The 26,324-nt window shown below is 36.9% G+C and overlaps 2 protein-coding genes and 1 pseudogene across 2 annotated transcripts; 2 read left to right on the top strand and 1 right to left on the bottom strand.

Moving 5' to 3' along the window:
• Window positions 1–10,864: 10,864 nt before the first annotated feature.
• On the bottom strand, window positions 10,865–12,232 carry LOC124641402 (annotated as a pseudogene).
• A 3,158-nt stretch (window positions 12,233–15,390) lies between these two features.
• Window positions 15,391–17,076, top strand: LOC124641381 (lipase 1-like). The gene has a single exon (XM_047179451.1). It carries the CDS (start codon window positions 15,420–15,422, stop codon window positions 16,677–16,679), a length of 1,260 nt encoding a protein of 419 aa, XP_047035407.1. The 5' UTR covers window positions 15,391–15,419; the 3' UTR covers window positions 16,680–17,076.
• A 3,689-nt stretch (window positions 17,077–20,765) lies between these two features.
• LOC124641640 (lipase 1-like) lies at window positions 20,766–22,511 on the top strand. Its single transcript, XM_047179803.1, has one exon. The coding sequence runs from the start codon at window positions 20,766–20,768 to the stop codon at window positions 22,068–22,070; it is 1,305 nt and encodes a 434-aa protein (XP_047035759.1). The 3' UTR covers window positions 22,071–22,511.
• Window positions 22,512–26,324: the final 3,813 nt, after the last annotated feature.

Raw genomic sequence — 26,324 nt, 5'->3', positions numbered from 1 at the left:
GATTATTAGACACTAGGTTTTGTGGGGGACTGTAGATACCTACTTATATGCCAACATTTGTTTGTTTACAAAGCCACACTCTTTTTGAGTAACAGGCTATATTTTATCCCAGTTCGGGAAGAAATTCCCCCGAGACGCGGGTAAAACCGCGGAAAATAGCAATTTTAGATATTTAGTTTTTTGAGGGTGACTGTATCTACGCAGTTCGTTTTGTGGGTGACTGTACAATGTATATGCTGCAAAGTTTTGTGAATTTGGGTTGTGCTGTTATATTTTCTTGAAGAGTGCATTAGCAAGGATGATTGATGAGCATATTTTGTGTATAAGTACTGAAAAATGGGAGAGCTTAATATTGTAGGTGTACTTCTTGTATTGACACTAGCGATACTAAAAAATATAAATAACGAACTTACCCATTTAGGTAACCATTTCAGCGCAGTTTTACTCGTATCTTGAAAGAAAACTATGTATAAAAAAAACTCGCCTAAAGTAAGACACTTAAACTGTTGAGACAACTTCACATTCTCTCCACACACACACATATCATACAATTAAAATATCTTCCCAAATTATAACAACGCAACTATTCAGCCAATAGGTACCGTTGACAGCAGGGTACCGTCGGCAGATAAGGCAGGGCCCCAATTACGATTATGAGGGTACCCTTGTCAAGAGCCCTTGTGGCTGGCTCTGCCCAAATGTATTTGAATATGGAATACACTTGAAATTTCTCTTTTTTTCTTTTTGAAAGTCCCTGGCTGGAATTGACGGTAGAATTCGAAATATGATTTTGTTGTAGATTTTTTTTCACGGTGGCTTGATTGATTATTGGGTAACTAAGAATGGTGCTAAGAAACGTCATTATTTTTGTGACTGTCCAGTCATAATGTGTATAAAATAAGGCCTGAATTGTGTATGTAGATCACGAATTAGTGGAAATAGGTCCCTGAAATGAGGTTCTTCTTGCACATTAAATAATAATGGCGTCCACGGATTTCGGCCACGGCGGCTGTTCTCATTTAAGGAGATCAGCCAGCTGCGCAGGACATATTATAGTGCACGAGCATTTGCGCAGACACGGGTGCACTCCCTATTCCTTCACTCTCATAACCTGATGGGACGGCAATCCGACACGACCGGAAAGAGATCAGGCGCAGGACCGACATTTACGTGCTCTCCGATGCACGGGTGAATCAATCACCAACTTCCAGACTACGGGCTGCTTTGTGAAAGCTTAAGAAAACCCACAAAGCGATTTCAGCCCGACCCGGGAATCGAACCCGAGACCTCGAACACAGCAGCCGCGCTTGCGACCACTAGACCAACGAGGCAGTCAAAATAACACATTAAATATTATGAAGTTCTATATACTTAAACAAGTAGATTCGAAAATAGGTGTTTTTTAAGAAAATACATAACTCTTATTGGCACTTGTCGTAGTTTTCTCAGAAATCTTATAATATAAATATACCTTTGTATGAAAGTCCCATTAACGTCAAATATAAGTTTGAAGGAGCTTCAAAGTCCCATAAACAACCCTAAATTAAATAAAAAAACCGCATGTACATGTACATTAAATTCTTAACCTCATTAAGCGTGACATAATTGAATGAAATTTCAGTAATGTGTAGATGCATCACAGTGACGTCATCTCCCTCAGAGTTCATTGGAGCGTCTACCGCCCTTGTGAGGTCAGACCAATAGCGATAAATATTTCTACGGTAGCTAAAAAAAGGCATTACATTAATTTGAACATTTTCATCTAGACATGTTGAAGTCAGTCAGTTGTTAATTTATAATTTGATTTGGAGTTACAGGTTAAGTAATAAGTACCTATTTTTGTAAAGTTAAAGTCACATTGCTAAGTTAAATGAAATATTAAATATTAGTGACTATTTTAGATCGTTTCAATTATGTAGAATATCTATTTCAGGCATGTGTTTCAAATACAAATAAAATATAGTCTCTATGACGACTACTAACAACGTTTTTTATAATATTGTGTACCTATAAAAAGAAAATATATTGCCATATATTGAAAAAATATCTACGTACCTTTCCTTGCAGACGTAGGGTAATCGGTATTTCTTTTATATACCCAAACCTCAACACAAAGAAATGACAAGAGCCGAGCATATCCACAGAATACGATTGTTACAGCCACAGATAAGCCACGGTTAACCCTACTGCCGCTACTGGGTAACCCTTTGCTTGTCAAACCACAGAGAAGTTGTAAATGGAGTGCTAACGTACGGGTCATTATTAATTTGTAATTCTATTTAGACCACTGCTGTATATAGTCCGAAACTAATTGTAAATCGAGATAAGTAGTCATAAAAGCCATAAATACTATTTAATAAAAAAATAAGCAGGTTGTAGTCGGTGATAAAAAAATGTTTATTGTAAAAAAAATATACATTGGGATCACTTGGTTTTGTACATTATTATTCAAGAGGCGTCCATAAAATATATCTTATAGTGCATCTTTTTTATGAGGAAAACCCACTGCATGTGCGTACTCCATTTACTACCTTCGCAGTTTACAACCGCGGACCCTTCGGTAAGGTACCATTTTGATAAGAGAATATACGCCCACGTACGGGACGTGACGCAGAGATTTTTTTAGGTTTTTTTAACCCTTTTTATGTTTCTGAAGTTTTGCACGTTCGTCGTGGTATAATCACACTGGGTAAAGGAGTGTATTTTTTGTACCTACCTATTAAAAATAATTTTACATGAAATTGCCAGTCGTTAATTTTGTTTATGGTCTTATGTAATTTATTAGACGTGAGTTGAACTATATATCAGCATTAATTGTAGAACTTGTGACCACCAACTTGACCAAACTAAACATAGTTACTTGTAACAAACTAACCACTTAACTTTTTAAGCGTCTGGTAAGAAATTAGAACTTTAATTAAATGTCATTTAATTTTAGACAGTACTAATTACTTTCTCTTAAAGCAAAATACTCGTATATCTTTAAATAGTTTTGCTATTTCTAGTCTGCGCAATATTAAATTAATACAATAGCAACCTTTTGATGTTTCCCAGTACTTAAAGTCAAAAGCCATTTAACGTCCTAACGTTGTCCTAACAATAGCACTTCTGTTAGGACAATAGATTGTCAGGCAGTGTACCTTGTACTGTACACATCCAGGTGTTCTTGTTGTTGATCACTCAAGTGTACCTGCGTTGCTAGGCAACGGAGGCTTAAGCCTTTGAGTTACAGTATTAGTCCATGCTTCAATGAATTCCTAGTACATTTCAGATAGTTGTAGTTTGATTATTTCAATTGTTTTGATGTTTAAATTGACAAGAGAGCTTGAATATAAACTTAAGAACTTGTTTGCTTGGTCCGATTTGTAAAATTCTTTTAATGCTAGATTCAATTTCATCTAGGGACAAATAAAATTGGGAACAGGGCAGGAGGAAGTAGAAGAAGATTTCTCGAGGGCTATAGTTTATTTTTTTGTACAGGAGCCTGAAGTAATTTATATGGAATAGGGAACTTTGCTACACTGACCAGTGAAACTCATGCATAATTCATGAGCAAAACAGTTTAATCCTCACTAACACATTCGCCATTCCAACTCCACAACATCCCGAAAACTGACCTTTTGCATTTAACTGACCCGTCACCTATATGACCTCACTGATCTATGTGTGAGGTCGCGATAGGTCGAAACTGTCGCCATTACTCGAAGTGGGTCAAGTGACGCGTCTGCGCCTCTGTGAACCTATGGCTCTTGTTGGTGAGGGAGACTAGGTATCAATACTTTGAGGGTAGGAAGTGCTGCTAAACATAAAAAATAGACCAATTTTTTATGTTTAGCAGGCTCGATGAACGCCCTAAATCTGTTTTTTTTTTTAATCACGCATCTAAGGTTCATAGAAATTTACAATACATAAATATATTAACATTAAAACACTTACGATGACATAGTACATCTATTTGATGCGGGGGTAAAATGTAGGGATTTTAAATAGACCTGTAATTTAGTTATGGGATATTGTATCAATATCTAGGCTTAGCCTGCCATAGATGTCAACATTTTGATGTAGAAGTTTGGAAAACATTTCAAATTCAGTAGGTATCTATATATCTAGTCATCATATTCGCTGATTAGATCTTGTTTGACTTCACTTCCTGACAACCTCTTTTTTTGAACTCGGTAGTGCATAAAAATATTTATCTCAGACTTAAATACAAATAGACAGTTTTGTCGCCATAATCACTGGTACCGGTACATTTGCACAAACCGCCTCTAAACGCTCGTTAAAAGGATTTGGAGCACAATCTTGGCACTCGTTCAACTTATATACTATATATGTATTTATATACTACGCTATGTGTAAGCCAGGTACTAGATATGTTATCTTTTGGCTTAGAACAACTTTGCATAATGCGCTTATCTTTTAAACTTAGTTTAGACCTTTCTACAATGAAAATGATACCTTTTTGTTGAGAAAGTATTACACTTATCTACTTAGTACGTTATCACCCAAAAAGGGTCAGTGAAAAACTAAACATGATGAAAGGTTTTAACAAAGAAAAGTCCTTTGAAACTTTTATTATTGTACACTAACCAAGTTCCGTGGGAACTAATGCCCGTGCAAGGACAAAATATAACCTATTTTACTCGGGAAGAGTTTAGCTTTACAACAAAGAAAGACTTTTTAAAGCGGTTCAATAGCTTCTAAGAAAATTTACAATATAAACAAACAAGAAAAAAAATCCTCTTTATTATATCATCATCATCCTCCGAGCTTTTTCCCAACTATGTTGGGGTCGGCTTCCAGTCTAACCGGATTCAGCTGAGTACCAGTGCATTACAAGAAGCGACTGCCTATCTAACCTCCTCAACCCAGTTACCCGGGCAACCCGATACCCCTTGGTTAGACTGGTGTCAGACTCTTTATTATATCAGTATAGATAGACTATTTAAGCTTCATTCTTACCATAACAAGAGCTATTAAAGATTGTCTACAGAATCTGTAACTAACTTTAATCCTACTAAAATATCATACGAGTCTGTGCTACTAAACGTATTCCATCTCGTTTCGAAACCAATATAAATGATGATGAGTTGGTTGAAGTCGGCTAAACGCCGCCGGAATGAGGTATTACCGCGGCAAAGCGGTTCCGAACTGCGGTGGAATTAATTATAGTGACGTCACACTAACTCAGCCTTTGTATTGTTCCAACCTTCTGAAACTTGACTTGAAGAAGAAGCACACAAAAAAAATTTCCGAAAACCTTCTGAAACTTGTTGTTGTGAAACTTGACTTGAAGAAGAAGCACACTAAAAAAGTTTCAGAAGGTTTTCTGAAACTTTTTTAGTGTGCTTCTTCTTAAATAGAGAAGGAATGAGCGTTGAATACCACGCTTGCTTTGTGCGAACCCGTATAAAAAATAGTCTTTCTTGATAAATGGGCTATTTAATACTGAACGAATTTTTCAATTCGGATCAGTAGTTATTTGGATTAGTGCGTTCAAGAAAACAAACTATAAAACTCTTCAGCTTTATAGTATTAAGAATAGATTGGTGTGTAAGATTGTCTCAAGAAGTGTCTCTTAGAAATCACATAAGTAAATTTTGAATGATTATAGAAAAATTACATTGATTCAATGCATGCTTAACCTGGAATCGAACCCATACTTAAGACGCTGGTTTTAACCACTGAGCCATACAGTTATACCTCCATAATATCATTACCTTTTAATAGATGTTTTAATCATATTTATGGCTATTTCATCGGGTGCTGCCTTTCACAGGGGATTCATTTATTGCTTTTTGATGTAATAAAGATTATTTTCAGTAAATGTCAGCGGGGAAATTTATTTTTACACGGAGTTTGATATCTTTTTTTGGTTCAGCTGTTTCAGAGGCCTTTGATTCTGTATGTAGCTGTTAAGTAGAGAAGAACATTTTTATTTACGAGAAGGTGTATTTGTATCTGATTTTGGTAATTTGGGAGACGAGGAAGAGATGTTTTACGAAGAATGAGGTTATCAATAGTTCTATTTTATTTCACGAAACTTGAATACCTTAGACAAAAACTAATCAACAAATACTTTATACTGCCAGCCAGTTATTCTGCCTTTCTTTTACCACCATTTAAGAATTCCACCTATCAGAAAAAAAAGCGTCACCAAACGTTATAGACCAAAAGCTAAATAAAGCCTTAAACCATTATCCAAACACTTATTACTTAACAAAGCGACCACGTGTAGCAAGGATCCTTGCTAGAGGTCACGCGAGGTCATGCCTCGTTCACTATCTGGGTCACTTGCCTGTCTGCGTCTGGACTTCAGCTGTGCTCCGTTTAGATCAATACTGATGGTTACCCATTGGTTGGTGGTTATATTGAGCTGTAAGGGTTTAATGGTTTAAGTGTATTGGTAATGGGGTTCATTTTGGTATTTATAAACAGGCGATATGTGTTTTTTTGTTTTACGGTCCATTATTATAAAGCTGTTTGTTGGTTTGAACGTGTTAATCGAAGGAACTTCTGATTTTTGACAAAATTATAACGTGTGTGGAAGGTTATAGGTTCCTTTTTATCAAGGTGCACAAAGTAGCTGCCTAGGATTGCTGGTTAAACCTTGTGTTAGCTAGTCAGGTAATTTTGGGTAAATTGACTTCTATGGTATAAACTTACGTGGATCTTACCACATGATTGTTCAATCTTCTTCAGCTGTTACATTTCCTGTCATTTTCAGGCAAGGGACATATGTTATATGATGTTTTAATGTTTACTTTTATGCTTGTCAACAACTTAACACATTTAATTCAATCGTAGGTGCTAAATTAAGACTCTATGGCTCTTCCACATACATACAGATCCCTTAAGAATTAAATCCAAGACCTCAAGCTCAAAGGTCGACTAATTTCTTCAGTCTTTCACTTCGCTTATTTATTATTCACTCTGTTATTGCTAACCATCCAACAAAACGTAAACTCAATAGCATGACTCAGTATTCGGAATGAGCCTGACTTTGCTACTTATTTCTAGTATGGCAAACACGAAGGTTTTGAACTTAAACTACATACCTTACAAACATTATAATAACTCACTTTCACTTGACCGACCTCGATGGCGCAACGGTCACCATGCCGGACTCCCGAACCTGAGGTCCCGAATTCGATTCCTGGTTCGTTCGACATTTGTGTGAAGAACATGCTTGTTGGCCGTGGTCTGGGTCTGTATATGTAGTTTATCGGTTGTGTAGCAACCATAACATAAGTTAATTAACAATTTCCTTCTCGTCTCAATCCATCCTAAGGTTGTCTGGAAGAGATCGCTCTTAGCGATAAGACCGCCCATTATGTCACCTACTTTAACAAGATTAAGATCAAAAATGTAAAATTGGTGTACGTAATAAAGAATATCTATCTATCTATTTGAACGCCGAGGTAGCTGTTTAGTACCTAATATCAGGTATGTTTAAAGCCAGTGATTATCCAGCAGTAGATACTGGCAGCTGTCCAACGTCACCCAAACTGGTGGTGAGTCAGCGAGGTCGTTGACCCGCATCGATCGCGCTAACTGGGTCACTCGGCTGAGCGTCGCTCTTCTATAGTGGCACTGTGAAACTCTTGCAGAAGGACTAGTTTGAGGTGTGCTTGAAAAATTTTGTGTGGATCACTGATATAGAACGCAACCACAATTATATTCACACAGTCTATTTTACACTATATTAACAACGAACAACAATTAGGGAATTAGGTACAGATAATAGACTCTTATAAGTTAGTAACTAAGCCCTAAGCGGATCCATATTGTAACCTGAAAACATGATGTATCGCAACGATGAAATTGAGTTTTGGTAAGCCCATGTCAGACTGAAACGCCTATTATGGTTTTTTTGATCTTACAAAGCAGCCAAGTTAAGCTGTTCTCCTCGTAAGTACACAATCGTGTTTAAAAAAAAAATGGTATGTACAATTAAGATTCAAAAGTGAAAGAAATAAGTAGCTGTAGTATAGTGAAACTGTGAGCTTCATTCACTCATAGTTTCAGGTTTATAGCATTATTTCAGCCAAATTCCTTTAAGTTCGAAGCACTTTTACTGTTAAGTGGTTTTACTGCATATCCCTGTACTGTGTACCATTTATATGTGATCGCCGGCGCTAGGATATTACTTGTTGATATTGTCGAGATACTTCTTAATTAAAACGCTTAATTGAACTCTTGTTATGAAAACATTCAATGCTTTTCCATATTTTTATTTATTTAGGTGTCAATAGTGCAGTGGGTCTCAACTACAGTTACACTTCAATGTAGTGTGAAAAAAAAGAAAAACTGGAAGTTTTCTCTCATTCGGGCTTGGATTGCGTTTTATGCCATTTCTTTGACTGGAAATGAAAATTCCACATTATTTTATCATCCAAAGTGCTTTGTTTTTACCTTTTTAATTTAGATTAGAACACGTTTAATGACTGTAGATTATAACAAGTTAAATCTTGCTCATCATTAACAATCCATAGGTTCAAGTTCATGGTAAGTCTATTTTATTGACAATGTGACTGAAGCACGTTGAAACATCATGATCTATGTTTGATTACCATGCTTTATAGCACCACAACCCACCGGTCACGCACAGCTGTTCAATTTTATGAGAAACCTGTGATTTTCCATAAAAACCTATCAGTATATAAACATACTAGCTGTTACCCCGTGGTTTCACTCGAGTCCCGTGGGAACTACTGCCCGTGCCGGTATAAAACATAGCCTATGTTACTCGAGGATAGTCTAGCTTCCCAACAGTGACAGAATTTCTCAAATCGATTCAGTAATTTTCGACCCCTAAACTTACAAACGACAAACAAACAAAAATATTATCTCTTTACCATAATAAGAATTCGATTTCTTATACTACGAAGTTCAGAAGAAAAAATCTCGTCTTTACGCAGCGTTTATGTGGGCGTTGTTATTATAAAACAAAAAAGTTCTCGTTTATCGTACTTCGAAAGGGCTGTTTATCTCGGAACAATAGATCTTTTCAAATTCGGTTACATTCCCTTTTTCATTATGTAAAAGGTTTCCGAAGATTAGAATAAATACTTAATTCTGCATAAAATGTGACGCCATTGTTATTCAGAAGGAAAAAAAATGGCCGTTTTCATGTGGTTTTTCCCATTTTCCCATAGGAACTGCTGTTGGTACCGGGATAAAATATAGCATATGTTAATCGGAAAGAATGTAAAATGTTAATCGCTTTTTAAATCGGTTCAGTAGTTTAGGAGCCCTCAGGGAACAACAAACAAAAAAGTTCCTTCTTTATTATATTTGTACTAGCTTCTGCCAGCGGTTTCACCCGCATCCCGTGGGAACTACTGCCCGTACCGGGATAAAAAGTAGCCTATAGCCTTCCTCGATAAATGGGCTATCTAACACTTCAAATCGGACCAGTAGTTCCTGAGATTAGCGCGTTCAAACAAACAAACTCTTCACCTTTATAATATTAAGTATAGACTTTATAATATTAGTATAGATTAGTAGATATTGATTAACTTAAAGAAGTGCAGTGGTCACTTCCGCGTGTGACAACAAAGCTGTGTGGGGACGCACTATAGGTACCTACTATGTTACACTTGAAGCCAATAATTTTGGACCCAGAGTTTTAACAACATTTAGGTGCACAATGCACATATTGAATTCATGAATCTAATGGGTGGCAAATATTTTTATTCAAGACTATAAAAATAAAAACTCGTAAGAAATCGCACAATATCTTATTAAATCAAAAGTAATAATCTATTAATAGTAAAGTATTAATCTATTGAGATAAAAATATGCATTTAGAATAGATTTTGCTAATTGCAAAAAAAATTGTTTTATTTCCTTAAACATCATAAATTAAAAGCATAAAAAAACTTTACGTAAAAGTACCTTTGTTCTTTCACTGATTAAATTTTTTTGATCGCCAGTGTACTTAAACCTATAAACTTTCCGCAAACGACTCGTTTAACCGGTATTTTAATGTCAAGGTTACTATTTGCCATAAATACGTAAACCATATATAAACTGCTCCCATTTATTCAAAACTGATATAATAACAATCAAAGTCAATATTAGTTCCTAAAAAACCGGTTCGTACAGTTGACGTCGGTTCAAGGGCGGGCAAAAACCAATTCGTGGCTGCATTTGCATAAAACTGCATTATAATCAAGGTTATTGATTCTCCTAGAAGTTAAGTAACAGCCGCACAAATTGACGATTCTAAAGCTATGTAGGGGCTAGCGCAGTCTGTTCGTGGATGGGTGGTGAAATATGTAAGAAATAGTTCCTGCGTGTCTCGGAAAATACCGGAATTTGTGTGTTCCAGTAGCTTTTTGAACATTTTCACGATTATATTCTGGTACTACCCCTAACGAGTATTAAAGATGTACAAATGACAACCGGGATTCATGATTTTACAGGTTTTACGAAGACAAATTAATTAAATGCCACGATGCCACCAAATTAAGACGAAAATAGCTTGCGCTGTAAAATATTATGAATTCTATGTCAACAAAAAAGTGATAATGAGACGAATTGCATACGATCAAACTGAATACGTATTTTTTATTGTTATTAAATGTCATAATTGAAATACTTGTTTCTGTGATAAGGATTATGAAATAAACTACTTGTTCGTACATGCGTATCATTTTATATAAATTCATCATCATCATCATCTCAGCCATAGGACGTCCACTGCTGAACATAGGCCTCCCCCTTAGATCTCCACAGATACCTGTTGGAAGCGACGACGCTGGATTTTACCGGTCTATATAAATTAATCGTAAATTAATATAACATGACATTGAATATTAACTATATTTTACTTAAGCGTTTGACGGGCAATTGCAAATAATATTCAATAAATAAAAAAATAACAATCAAATTAAATAGATAGTAAATAAATTACTTAATACTAAATACAACTAAACAGTTTTATACTGAACAAAATAAACTAACCGTACGAGAATTTCAATAAATATTCGTTAATCTTAGGGAATATCGTATTCTTGGTATATTGACTATAGGTGAAGTCCAAGTGACTCCACTGAGGGTTCTCCACCTTCACCATTTCCAGAACATTCGGCAGCTGAGCCATGAGCCACTCCACGTCTCTCCTGTCCACTAAGCCATCGTTCTTGCCGTAGATACACATCACCGGCACAGTGATCGCGCTTAGGTTATACTGTGGAGGCTCCTCGCTGCCGTACAGCACCAGGTTCTGCTCCCGGCCGTAGTCGAACTTCTCGAACCTTCCACTGTTCATGCTCTGTCCGTACCGCGCCATGTTGTGCACGGAGGTCCCCGCCGGGAAGTGCCCGAACAGGACTCCTATAGTCTTGCTTTTAATGGAGCCAAAATGCAATGAATCCACGTGGTCAAACTCATAGATCAACTCCTCACACAGTCTCTCAGCCTCGCTTGACAAATGGCAGAAGAACGCAGCAAATTCTTGACCGGGACCACCTTTAGAAAAAGCTTCGTATAAACCGGCCCTTGTTAACGTATCCTCCATTCTATAAAAAAAACTGCGTCACAGTCCTGAATATCTTGGACTGCGTGTGCATCTGCCTGCTCGCAGGCGCTAAACTAATCACTAGTTTCACTTTATCACAGTACCCCGGCTTCTCGGAGCACATCACCAGGAATGTGCCGGTTCCCTGGGAGAAGCCGATGTAGTTCAGCTTCTGGAACCCCGTGTAGTTCAGCACATAGTCGATCATCGCTGGCACGTCGTATATGCCAATCTCTTCGATGTAGAACTTCCAGTAAGCGGGATCCTTGTCAGGGTCGAGGCGGACATGCCCCCGGGAGTAATACTTCCCCCTGACGTTGCCCAGCCAGAGGTCGTAGCAGGCGTCGGAGATGAGGTAGGCCAGGCCAGCGTCGGGCCCCGAGTCTATCCAGGAGTCGGAGCTCTGCAGCAGGCCGTGCATCAGCAGCACCGGGGGAGATCTCTTCGCTCGGTGACAGTTCCTGGCCTTCACTATCCGGAACATGGTGAGGATGTATCCGTCGTCTGTGAGCACTTTGTGTTCCTCGGAGAGGTATCCATACTCGGCGGTGAGCTCGGTGAAGTTGAGCAGGGAGTCCTTGGGGTAGCCGAGCGAGGACTTGGTCTCCCGGCGCAGATGGAGGCTGGGGGAGCGCAGCACGTAGCCGAGGGTCACGACTGCCAGGGATGAGAACAGGAAACTAAATGATTGTCTCCGTGCCATGTTATTAGCTAAACGCAGCATCTCCGCTTGCATACAAAACTTATATAATTGTGTTAATTATGCACACGCCTTTGCTTGTGCGTCTGTGTGTGCAGAATATGTTAAACAACGGCCAAGTGTGAGTCGGAGTCATGCACGAAGGTTCCGTACTATGATTTTTAAAACGGCAAAAAATACATGTTTCATGCATAGTATGTTTTGTTATAGGCAACAACTCGTAATGCATTCTTTATGATAATTTCAACTGTCTTAGTATCAGGGTTCATGTGATACAATCTGGTGACAAACATACTGACAGACAGACGGACAGCAAGGAATTAAAAATTGCGTATTTCAAAAGTGTCAAAGACTTAATGGCTTATCAATAGATTCGCGGAAATCGTACGCGCCTCAAGCGTTATGCATAAATATATTATGCCATTTATACATAAGTAAATTATTATATTTACATTATTAAATTGAAAAAATATATATGCCCATTATTGCCCATTCAAAATTCTTGTAAAAAAAAAACTTTTTATTAATTTATTGCTAGTTGAAAACAAATCATTTTTATAACTTTCCATAATTTCTAAAATAAAGTAAGTCCCGAGTCCTAGAGTATCGTTTGTAGTACTAAACATCGTCGCAGTATACTACATGTACATGGTTTCCGATACATTGTGACTTTCTTTATAATATAATAATCTGAACAACTCAGTATTCTTGTGCTATCTCTGATCCCTTCATCTTTGTGTGTTTTTATTTTTATAAAATTACCACTCCACATTAGGTTGCAGGTATCTTTGTGGCGTTGTTAGGGCTCTGTTTTGTGCGCTCTTTTGATTTTATTTATAGAGGTAAATAACCTGTTATATATGTAGGTACCCAAATCCTGACATTTTAATGAAATGTATGTGTTAGACGTCATATGCATTTTATTAGAATTTTATTTGAACAAAAACGCAAGGAAGCATACAGAGTGCGTTATTAAAATATATCATTAATAATTTTACGACTTTTTCAATGCTAGACATATTATAAACATAGTGAGGGTGCGTCTTACGTGAGCAAGTCGTGAACGCGAACACGATGCGATCCTAGAAGCGACAACGTTACGTTGACTACTTTAAAGAAAATCGAGGCGTTAGCATCGAGGTCGCTCACTTAGGACGTACCTTAACAACCCAGAATGCGATATCTTAGAACTAACTACGCTGCATGCTCATGTCAGTCCATCGGTTCGTGTTTATATCCGATTGTCTCAAAAAACATTTGGGAAATCGGGAAATACTTAAAAAAAATTACATGTGCTATTAGTGTTTTGATCACTGGCTGCCTAAACCACTGACACACACACACACACTGCTACACTCTTCCCGATTAACATAGGTTATATTTTATCCCAGCACGGGCAGTAGTTCCCTCGGGACGTGGGTGAAACTGCGGGAAAATAGTCTTTTCATAAAATTAGTTCCTAAGATGAAATGCAGATTAACGAAGAACTGACATTTATTTGTGTAGTAGAAATAAATGATAAAGCAATGTAACATGCAATAAAAATGATAATTGATGTAGGCATTGTAATGGATGACGCATTCACTGTTGAGGATAACTGCAGGTTTAATGGAAATTGCAACTCAGATCAGCACATTAGAATAAAAGAAAAAACAAAGCAGCATAAGTAATCTCAGATCTTCTTTTTTGAGTATAAAAAAAATAGTTTCCAAGAACTCGTTAAAAACATTGCGCCGAGCCCTATATGCGTTTGTGGCAAGATTCAATAAAGTCACAGATTTCTACACAAATTGATTTTAACATTTGGACATCTGGATAAGAATCTGACCGACTTCTTTTGACCCTTTACTCCATTTTTAATCCCAATTTTCCTCTCGTTCTCGTCTTCGAAAATTATATTACGGTTGGCTCCTTGCATTAACATACCAAGACCAGCGCCACCTAGTGAGCTCCTAGGTAAAACATATGAACGGTTTCATGGGGGCTATATTACGTATAATGGGTTTCTTTCGGCAAAAATAATCACAAAAAAAGTTAAACTAGATCTGATTAAAACCAAAGTTACACAAATAGGTGTATGAGGAAGTCAACTGTTACCATTAATTAAAATATTAACAACCTTGAACTTAAATCTACGAAATGAATTTAAATAAAATATCAGTCAGTTGCGCGTAATAATTAGACGCATAGGTATGCTAATAATGAGGAAAGGAATACGTCTGTGTGTCTGTTTGTCAACATGTTTATAAACATTACTTTGTTTAATTTATTATTTAACCTTCATGAGGACATCAAAATCATTTGAAGAATATGAGGACAGTAAAAAAAATTGGTCATGAACGTGGACGGATACAATAGAAGAAAACGACCATAAAAATGATGGATGGATTGTGTGAAAGTAGATATGGTAAGAAAGAATGTTACTTGTGAGATGACGGCAGATAGAAGAGTTTGGAAGAAGAAAACATGCTGCGCCGACCCCAAATAAAATTATGATAGCGGCATGATAGCGGAGGATGATGATGAAAGAAATTATGGAAAATTTTACTCATTTACTACCGATTTTCTCTTTTTAAATTCCGAGCAACTTAGATAATTTTAGATTAGGTCGGTATTTGAATCAATAAAGTAAAAATAAGGTCAATGCTTGACCTGGTTAAACTCGTAGTTAATACGTTAATAATCTGACAAATTAATGAAAATGATGACCCACAAAATTGAAATCTTTATAAATGTTACAATACTAGGCAAAACATGGCATATCATGTTATAGTTTGAATAAATAGAAAATGCAAATTAAGTTGAGTAAACAAATTACAGGTAGTTATAAAAAAAATATGAAATAATACCTAATCATAGACTTGGAAATACCGCGACAGTTTTTGAATCATGTTTTTATACCGACTGATTCAAAATACAAACAAGACCAAATGAATGAGCAAGTATTCACACATTAGAAGAACAAGTTTTTGGTTTGAGATCAAAGATCTAATTGAATTACTATTTTGTATTCAATAAGTTCCGTTTTTGGCTAACTTAAAAGGTACATTGACTTTGTTTTTGACTTTGAAATACATGAATCGATTCTAAGTGTGTAATAAACACACATACACAACTCAAGATTTTCATATATATGGTATAGCAATCTGCGATCAAGATTAGTTAATTATCAAAGGTGGCTCAGTTCATAACATGACTTTGAAACGATTCTACGCACACGTCATCATCGCCTCTCTGACAGCCGTCACCCTTGGCTATATCGTACAAACTCCAAACATTAGGCAAGAAGCTAATAGAATCTCAAGATACACTAAAGAATCTCTGCTTAACTTCACCGAACTTACTTCCAAATATGGCTACGTCTCCGAGGAACACAAAGTGCTCACAGACGACGGATACATCCTCACCATGTTCCGGATAGTGAAGGCCAGGAACTGTCACCGAGCGAAGAGATCTCCCCCGGTGCTGCTGATGCACGGGCTGCTGCAGAGCTCCGACTCCTGGATAGACTCGGGGCCCCACGCTGGCCTGGCCTACCTCATCTCCGACGCCTGCTACGACCTCTGGCTGGGCAACGTCAGGGGGAACTACTACTCCCGGGGGCATGTCCGCCTCGACCCTGACAAGGATCCCGCTTACTGGAAGTTCTACATCGACGAGATGGGGGTCTATGATGTACCAGCGACGATTGACTATGTTCTCAAGCACACGAGATCTGAGAAGCTGAACTATATAGGATTCTCTCAGGGAGCAGGAACTTTCTTTGTGATGTGTTCTGAAAGACCAGGTTACTGTGAGAAGGCTCAGCTCATGATCGGTTTAGCACCAGCAGCCAGACAGTTTCATACCCAGTCCAAGATATACAGAACTTTGGTGCAGACATTAGAAAAGATGGAGGATGCGTTATCAGCTAACGGTGTGATGGAAATATTTCCTAAGGGGGGACTTGTTCAGGAGTCGTCATCACTATTCTGTCAGGTGTCGAAGTTGACGCAGATGATTTGTGAAGTGTTCCTCAATTTGATCGATCACGTGGAGGCCCCTCACATGGGGTCTATTACTGACAAGACTAAGAAGGTCCTCTTCGGACACTTTCCCGCAGGAACCTCTTTGCACAACATGGCTCGCTACGGGCAGAGCATGCATAGTGACAGATTCGAGAAGTTCAACTATGGAAAGAAGCGAAATGTGAAGTTATATGGAAGTGAGAAGCCTCCGGAGTATAACCTGAGTGCCACAACTGTGTCTGTGATGGTGCTCTATGGGAACAATGACGGATATGTGGATACCAAAGACGTGAAGTGGCTCATGGCTCGGCTGCCAAATGTTCTGGAATTTGTGAAGGTGGCCGACCCTCAGTGGAACCATATGGATGTGACCTACAGTCAGTATACTAAGAAGTCCATATTTCCTAAGATTTGTGAATATTTGTTAAAATATTCGCGTGCGTAGCAAACATTTTACATTTTATGTAACGTGGTTTTGAACGCTAAAGTATTAAAAATGTATTAATTTGTGTATACGGGTATATTTATTATTTAAGGGCTTATAATAAACGCTCTTTTGAAGTGAAAATAATTGTAATTAGGTCAAATATATTTGATATCCGTAGGTATTTATTTTCATGAACCTAATTGATATTTTTTTACGGACATTATACTTTCTAGACAAAAAAGTCGGTATTGATTTTCGAAATGCCGATCCGCCTACCGAACATAGTTTATTCATCCTCCGAGCCTTTTTCCCAATCATGTTGGGGTCGGCTTCCAGTCTAACCGGATTCAGCTGAGTACCAGTGCTTTACAAGAAGCGACTGCCTATCTGACCTCCTCAACCCAGTTACCCGGGCAACCCGATACCCCTTGGTTAGACTGGTGTCAGACTTACTGGCTTCTGACTACCCGTAACGACTGCCAAGGATGTTCAATGACAGCCGGGACCTACAGTTTAACGTGCCATCCGAAACACAGTCAGTGGTGTCTAAGATATACTTAGAAAGTACATACAAACTTAGAAAAGTTGCATTGGTACTTGCCTGACCTGGGATCGAACCCGCGCCCTCATACTTGAGAGGGTGGTCCTTTACCCACTAGGCCACCACGACTTTTCCCGAACATAGTTTATTATTAGTTAATAAATGTTTTTGTTTAACAATAAAGTAATATTCAGTTTGTGTTGAGTTACTTTGTTTTATTTACTAGTAATATTCTCGAATATCCAAATTGCTTTAAGTTTCAATATAACAGACGACCCAATTAGTTTCAGTAGTTATATGTAAACCAATATTGAATCTACTTTTTGTTCCATAACACGATGTATATTTAAAGAATGTTTCGTTTATCTACAAAATTATAATTACTGTACAAATGCTAAAATATTGTTGCTTTATCTAATAAAACAATTTTGATCGATTTTTTTAGCCTTCGAGAAAATATTAATTTTTTCAGTTTCAAGAGATCTCTAGGAATGAGATGCAACTGAATTTCACTGAGTCATAACCATTGGCACTAGCTAATAAAAAGTAAAATAAATAAGTTTTCTTACACATACATATAGATAGATAGATAGATAGATATACTCTTTATTATGTACACCAAATTAAAAAAAAAAAAACAAAAACAACAACAAAACACTGATCTACAGATTTAAAAGTCGGTGACACAATGGGCGGTCAATATAATACGTAGTTAAAGTAGAATTAATAAATAGCTTGCAATAAACCGGTTAAGTGATGTCATCTGACACCTCGCTGCTACTGCGTGATAACTCCTAGGTTTCTCACCATATTTCCTACACTTTACATTATATGCATATGCAAACCTATATTTTTATATGCAGATGCGTTAAACAAATTATAGTAGAAACACGTGTATTAAAGAAACATGTAATTCAACGTTTATTAGGAGCTGATACACGGGCGCAAGAGCAACAAAGTAAACCAATCTTTTATATGGGTGATTCGATGGTTTACGAGATATCTATCTATACTTATAATAAATCTGTAGAGAGGTCAATTCTGTACATTGAATATATTTCCAAAATAACTATTAGGGGGTGATTAGTGATCGATACTGATGCCAAAAATGCAATCAGTAAAATTTTTGTCTGTCTGTCTGTCTGTATGTTCGTTATGGAAACAAAAACTACTGGACGGATTTTAATGAAACTAGGCACAAATATTCTTCACACTCCTGGGCAGGTTATAGGATACTTTCCATCACGCTACGATCAATAGGAGCAGGACAGTGAAGGTAAATGTTGGGAAAACGGGAGAAGTTACTCCATTTTTTAAGCTTCCGTCGTGTGTGCAGCCTTAATGGTTACAGGTACACAGAAACCATGTACGACGAAAATATTCTTCATAAAATTATGTCAAAAATATCCCATGGCAGCATATGTCTATCTTTTATGGTTGACTCACAATAACACGTAAAACTCTCGGTAGCTTAGCAGTTCGGAGCTTTCTGATTATATTTGTCTACTATTTCGTTTATAACACTGTCACTCACACTAATTAAACATAATTAACAGTATTATCTATTAATTAAAAAAAGAATGATTTAAATCGTTAAAGAAACACCAAAGTTATACATGAAAAACCGTAATAAGCCACCGCGCGTGAATACTGAATCACGCACGCTATAAGGATCATTTTTGTGCAACGGTCGCCGCGCTCGACGCGACTCGCGGCGCGGTGGCTGCGCGAGCTTCATACAATATTTGGCTGTTGGTGCGATTGATGCGAATAGACGTTCAGAGCGTTCAACCTTATTGCGCGACTTTTAGGTTTTAAACAATTTATTTTTAACTTTCTTTTGTTGTTATTTTATAAAATAGGTTGGTACCTATTAGTTATTTTTGTGTTTAAATATTCGTTCAAATTACAAATTATTAATAGTTTACATTTTATTACTTAAAGAAGCAGTAAGTACGCATAGATTTAGATAATTGGAGGGGCCGGTGTTTATTATTTCTTCCTCTCTTTGCACAAAGTCCGACTCTAACGCGGACGAAGTCGCTGGCAGAAGCTATTGTAAATAAAGCTTCCGCCAGCTGTTTCACCCGCTTCCTGAGGATTTTTCTCACACCCGAATAAAAATAGCCTATATATTATTCTGATGTAATATGTCTAAAGAAAATCTCATGATATAACAACAAGTTTGACCGGAAGCCGACCTCTACATAGTTTTGTAAGGGCAGACTAGTAAACAAATTAAACCACAGTGTTTACTAGAAATTATTTAAGAGACCACAGAGTTCAATGTCATTGGTTGATGACCATTACACTAAACATTATAATAAATAAGCATAATTTTTTTTGGAATGAGCATACCGTGTCGCGAATACCTGTTTCTAAAATAACAAAAAAAAAAAACAACCGCTTCGGTCCGGACCAAACTCAAGGCCTTCCTAGGAATTTTGGCAAATAAATAACGTATCTAATACTTATTATTAATAGTTCGTATAAATAATGATTTACGTACTTTGTATTATTAGATATTATATTATTACGAAAAGAAATGCATGAATATTTATTTTATTATTATTTATTTATTTTATATTTTGATAAATAACAAATCGTCAAAAACTCAAAATAGTGAAAAAATATACCTCTAAATGTGTTTTTCTTTTGTCCAACTGCGCCATTGTTTCGATAAGTTAGTGACCTCGACAGTGCATTCTGAAAAAACAACAATTTCTCACTAGGTACCTATCTGTATAATGTGAAACTGTCACCACTTCCGTGTATATCATTTACTTACTTATAATATTTTAGGATTATTTGTATTTTTTGAAGAAAAAAGTATTAGACGAAGTGTCTGCAGATTTTCCTAGGACCATTATCAGGTTACTATTAATAATAATTATTTATTTTAATTTAAAGTTTTAACATATGATAGATCTTTGCAGACTGATAAGAAATAGTTATGACGAATATTTAAATTAGATTTAATGTTAGTTAAATGAGAATATATTTACTTGCGCCTAAATTAATGCTTTAAAGCAATGCAATATTTGTATTCTTCTATTATGTTCATTGAAAATGTCATGAATCAAAAATCTGTATAAAATAATGACTAAACTAAATGTAATGAATATTTTATTTACTGTAAATTAATCGAGTAAAGTCACAATATATCGGTAGGGTTGAAAGTCGACTTTATTAGCGAACAACGCCGTGACGCATATTGTAGTTTATTCCACTAGTGTATATCGCGGCGATGTCTGAAATTACATATTTAATAGTGCACAAATATTAAACAGTTATTAGCCTTTTCCAAAATGACCATCAACATTTCAAGTGATGTTAGTCTATCCGATTTTATAAATAGGCAATATGTATTTTTATGTATAATTTACGCATTAAAACGCGAAGTGCACCGATTTCCGTTTTTTTATGAAACCAGTCTCGATTCGGAAATGTCCCATGACTTTTTGACGTAGTTTTTAAAAATAATGCATATCAATAATGACTTGACCGCGGCCACAAACAGACGCACTGTCGCGTGTTCATTGTATATGTGTATGTATGAGTTTATGTTTGCAAGCGAAGTGCTCCGGTCAGTTGATAACATGGCTTCGAAACGATCCAACACGTTTAAGGTCCTGCTGGCATCCCTCGCGGTGGCGGCGCTCGGGTACGTGCTGCGCTCCCCCAGCCTCTACCTGCGCCGGGAGACCAAGTCCTCGCTCGGCTACCCCAAGGACTCCCTGCTCAACTTCACCGAGCTCACCGCCGAGTATGGATACCTCTCCGAGGAACACAAAGTGCTCACAGACGACGGATACATCCTCACCATGTTCCGGATAGTGAAGGCCAGGAACTGTCACCGAGCGAAGAGATCTCCCCCGGTGCTGCTGATGCACGGCCTGCTGCAGAGCTCCGACTCCTGGATAGACTCGGGGCCCGACGCTGGCCTGGCCTATCTCATCTCCGACGCCTGCTACGACCTCTGGCTGGGCAACGTCAGGGGGAACTATTACTCCCGGGGGCATGTCCGCCTCGACCCTGACAAGGATCCCGCTTACTGGAAGTTCTACATCGAAGAGATTGGCATATACGACGTGCCAGCGATGATCGACTATGTGCTGAACTACACGGGGTTCCAGAAGCTGAACTACATCGGCTTCTCCCAGGGAACCGGCACATTCCTGGTGATGTGCTCCGAGAAGCCGGGGTACTGTGATAAAGTGAAGTTAGTGATTAGTTTAGCGCCTGCGAGCAGGCAGATGCATACACAGTCCAAGATATTCAGGACTGTGACGCAGACGTTCTATAGAATGGAAGGCCTGTTATCCATGACAGGTTTACAAGAAGTGTTCTCTAAGGGCGGCTTTAGTCAGGAGTTCGTCGCGTTCTTCTGCCAGCTGTCAGGCGTGACTGAGAGACTGTGTGAGAAGGTTATCGATGCGTTCGACCATGTGGACTCCACGCACCTGGGGTCCATTACAAACCAGACCACGAGAGTCCTGTTTGGGCACTTCCCGGCGGGCACCTCGGTGCACAACATGGCGCGGTACGGACAGAGCATGAACAGTGGAAGGTTCGAGAAGTTCGACTACGGCCGGGAGCAGAACCTGGTGCTGTACGGCAGCGAGGAGCCTCCGCAGTATAACCTAAGCGCGACCACTGTGCCGGTGATGTGTATCTACGGCAAGAACGATGGTTTAGTGGACACGAGAGACGTGGAGTGGCTCATGGCTCAGCTGCCGAATGTTTTAGAAATGGTGAAAGTGGAGGACCCTCAGTGGAACCACATGGACGTGACGTATAGTCAGTATACTGGTGATACCATATTCCCTAAGATAAACGAGTATTTATTAAAATATACTAGTGCGTAACAGTGGTCTTGTGTTTGATTGGAATTGTTCCCGGGTAATTAAATATCGATATGTTGTATGTGAAAAGGTGCCGTGACTGCAAGTATTAACCTAGTTTATTTTTTACGTGTTGGCCTTGGTTGTAAATGAGATTTTGAATGAGTGGAATGATCTATGCATTTCCATTAAGACATTGTTATAAAATATTGTGGCTAAGGTTAATGGCCGATCTTGTCACGAGAAATGGCAAGGTCTAGAAGGTTATCGACCGTTTTTTTCGCAGGTGAACTCAAATTAACTGATATTTGCTCTTATGTCAGAATTCAAAACATGTTTTTTTAAAGACGATAATAGATAATATTAACGAAGTGTGATACTCAGAAGACTGTTTTGTTAAGTAATCTAAAAATGTAATAAATAATTTCTGTGTGATTAAATAATTTTAAAAGATTTCTTAAGAAATAAGCATTACCTTTGTAAATTCTTTCTTTCCTGTCATCTTTCTCTATTATGTGTGTGTACAAAATTTTGTAAATAAATAAATAAATAAATAAATAATTTCTGGTTTTTAATTTTGATGGCAAACAATATTCTAAAGGGCACATTATAGAGTGAAAGATAGGAAAAGTCCAGTTTGTTTTGCTTTGTTCAAAATTAAAGAAATGTCGTGTTTATTTTGGACAAACAAAGATACTAGTTACTAGTTCACTTCCTACTTGATTATTCATTTGTTTAATGTCTAAGTCGAATCATTAATGTTTGCGTTATACTGTTTGTCAGGTAATTAGTAATCAAAATTATGATTAACATATATATTACTAGCTTTCCGCCCGCGGCTTCGCCCGCGTGGAATTCGGTTATATTGCGGTATAAATCACAACTATAAGAAAACTTCTCATTCCCACGGAAAAATCTAAGAAGCGCGATGTAACGCTGGATACGATGAGCTACAGGTTAAAGCGCGAGATATCATTGCACTTCTTACGTATCTTAAAAAAAACAACGTCACCACGTTTTAAAAAGCTATCATTCCACTTCTTACGTATTTAAAAACACATCGTTACCACTTTTTAAAAACACCCAGCGCCATCTATCGCATACCTCAAGAACTAAATAACTTAACTAATACTTATACCAATTAGTAATTCGTTGAATTATAGTTATTTCAGGATAAGTAGATGTAAAAAAAACAGTTAAGACGATAAAACAAATTGTACGTCATCCCTCGGGAATTCCTCATTTTCGAGGATTCATTATCGTATCATTTAGCTTGTAAATTTATATGTTCATATTCGTTTGCAATATATAAGTAGATGTAAAAAAAAACAGTTTAGACGATTAAACAAATTGTACATCATCCCTCGGGAATTCCTCATTTTCGGGGATTCATTATCGTATCATTTAGCTTCTAAGTTTACATGTTTATATTCGTTTGCAATATATTACCTTGTTTTAAACGACACACAGCGCCATCTACAATCCATCCATCAAGCAAACAATATTTTTGTTTTCCCTCGGGAATATCTATTTTTTTCGGGATAAAAAGTACCCTATTATTTAATCCGGACTTCTAACTTTACGTCTGCAAAATTTCAAAGCAATCGGTTCAGTAGTTACGGCGTGAAAGTGGAACAAACAAACAAACAAACAAACAAACTCACTTTCCGATTTATAATATTAGTAAGGAAGTAAGGATTTTGTTTAATAGCCACAGGACTTTGGTTTTAGATAGAAATATTTGACTATTTATATTCATTGAGTAATCGAAGATGTTAGAAGAAGTATTGGTTTTAAAGATCAATTAAATTATTGAATCTTAAAACCTGTTATTATTTGGAAATAATGAGAAAGATTGATTAGGGAAAAAGTACAAAAATACGATTGAGTAACGTATAAGTGAGTAACAAATCATTCTTGCAAAAACTATTTAAAAAAAATAAAGAGACATATTTTTTTCAATCTAAGCTGATTGATTTATAATGGAAACTTGTTTACAAGAAAAAAATACAAATTGACGTAACAGCCATTGTTTTTCCAGTCTTCCACAATACATAGAATCTGAACACCATTGTCTAGTAACCAGTAACAATAATATATCAATTCTAGTTGTCTGCTTCGCCTTGCCTAGACCAGAGGTTATGGTCAAGAACTAACGCTATATCTAGAAAACTGATAAAGGGAATGTGTTTATAGGTCAAACAGTTAGTTGGCAGATTGATTTAATTAATGTTCAAAGCTTGCGGCGGCGGCGGTCAGTTTGTAGATGGGTGGCAATTTTGTCATGACGAGCTCCTCTGTGTTTCGGAAGGCACGTAGGTTTCAGCTGTCATTTGAACATTTTTGGCTGGTTATGATTTGTAAAAAGGCTAGGCAGATTCGACATTATTTTTATATGCTATTTTTATTTCTTACACCAAAAATATAATGCGGAATACATATTTCAATGACTTTTACCAAACTCGGACTGCTAATTCCAGATTTCCTGGTTTCCCTTCATTTTTGCTTTATTTTTACAACAAAGGTAAGTAAATATAAAAGGCTTTAAGTACTTGGAATAACCTTCGCAACTAGTTATATGTCGACTTGATACTTGGTAATTGTATCACTTAAGATCAGGAAGTTATGAGCTATACTAGTTTCTACTAGCGACTTTGTCTGTGCAAAACAATAAAATGGCTTGAAAAATTAGTAAGTTTGCAGGAATTCCAAGATTTATGGGGAAGGTAGAGTTATAAAAATACATACTTATAATGTATTTAGTCTCGTTCATATTATACTAAATACTGTATCATAAAAATCGTGTTTATAATTTTCTAGTTTCTTCGCAATATTTTCTATCACAACCTACACGTGGTTTACTAGTCACCTAATCAATTATAAACAGCAGCAAGGTGAAATGAACTCTGTGTATATTGAAATAAAGTTCATTGTCGTCTACCGTCGGTTCAAGGCTATATCGTGTTTTTACCGATTAGCGGTAATTGCCACAGAGTAGGTATTTAAAGGCCAAGTTCAAGATTGTAAATGACGTACATAGATGCGTAATGTAACCTAATGTGATAATGTGAAAGTAATTCTGTCTGCATGTCACGTTTTTGCGGCAAAACCGATTTTATTGCTCGGTACAGATAATTATAATCTAAAGCCTAAGAAAAGATGTCTACAGGGAAGGTAACTGCTAGTATGTATATGTATAAATGCATACACATGTATTTTGTAGTTATGTGTACATTGTGTAGACGAGACATTGATACTTAGTAAACTTTTTGACGAAATACATACATTTTAATTGGCCCTGAAAAATAAGAGTACGTTTTACCTAAAAATAAATAAAATTGAAAGTGACTGATGACATAATGACAGTTTTTTTAAGTTTTTTTTTAAAACAACTTTTGTAGACAAACCGGTCCTATATCTTTGTGTTTCTTTTTCAAGGGCTGTTTGTTATTAACAAAACGAAGAAATAAGTGCATTAAATATAAAAACATCGTGTTTGAGGTCATTCCGCACTGAATCGATGCGTTTTCCATCCTTCCCGCTGCATGCAATCATTATAATCAATTTCCTTTAATTAGTAGTTAACGATTGTTGGTTTTATGACGCCGGTTCGGTTCCTGGTTGGGACATTATTTCCTATTTACTACTGTGAAATAGGATGCTCTTCAAATTGAACGGAAGACAAATTATATTTTTTAATTAATCTAAACTGTATGAATGAAGTTTCTTATAAATGATTGTAGATAATTATTTCATGAACAACTAATAGTTTCCCCGAGGTTTCTACCATGTCCGCGGGGAATTCTTCACGTACCCGGACCAACTATAGTTGTTAGTCAGGGATAGTCCAGTTTTCCAACAGTGAAATAATATTTCAGATCGGTTCAGTAGTTTCGGAGCTCATAAATAATAAATTCCGCATTATCATATTAGTAGATAGATATTTATTGGGTCACCCATCCACTGACCGACCGCGGTAACCACAGCTTAACCTTGAACTAGCGTCTTGTGCAGCTGTTTATCAATGAACTGCAGAAATGCATTAGTGTCGAAATATGCAGTTAAGTAAGTAGTGATATCATCGCATGCAGTTCAATGCACTTTATTCACTAATCTGACATAATCATGTGCATTTTTATCAACGTTTTCCTTGTAAGTTGTCGAATAAATAATTATTAAAATAATAAACTGTCCTCTAAATCAATACTTTTTGTGTTTTTTTTAAGTATTGTAGTATATACACCTACACTGATGTCTGTACCTAATGAAATAAAGACG

This window comes from Helicoverpa zea, chromosome 22 (assembly GCF_022581195.2).
Source record: "Helicoverpa zea isolate HzStark_Cry1AcR chromosome 22, ilHelZeax1.1, whole genome shotgun sequence".
NCBI classification, from domain to species: domain Eukaryota; kingdom Metazoa; phylum Arthropoda; class Insecta; order Lepidoptera; family Noctuidae; genus Helicoverpa; species Helicoverpa zea.
Note: the sequence above shows the minus strand (reverse complement) of the source record. Positions and strands in the feature narration are given on the sequence as shown.

What these genes read in the sequence shown, in the direction of transcription:
- LOC124641640 (XM_047179803.1), top strand. Translation starts at nt 20,766, where the DNA reads ATGTTTGCAAGCGAAGTGCTCCGGTCAGTTGATAACATGGCTTCGAAA.
- LOC124641381 (XM_047179451.1), top strand. Translation starts at nt 15,420, where the DNA reads ATGACTTTGAAACGATTCTACGCACACGTCATCATCGCCTCTCTGACA.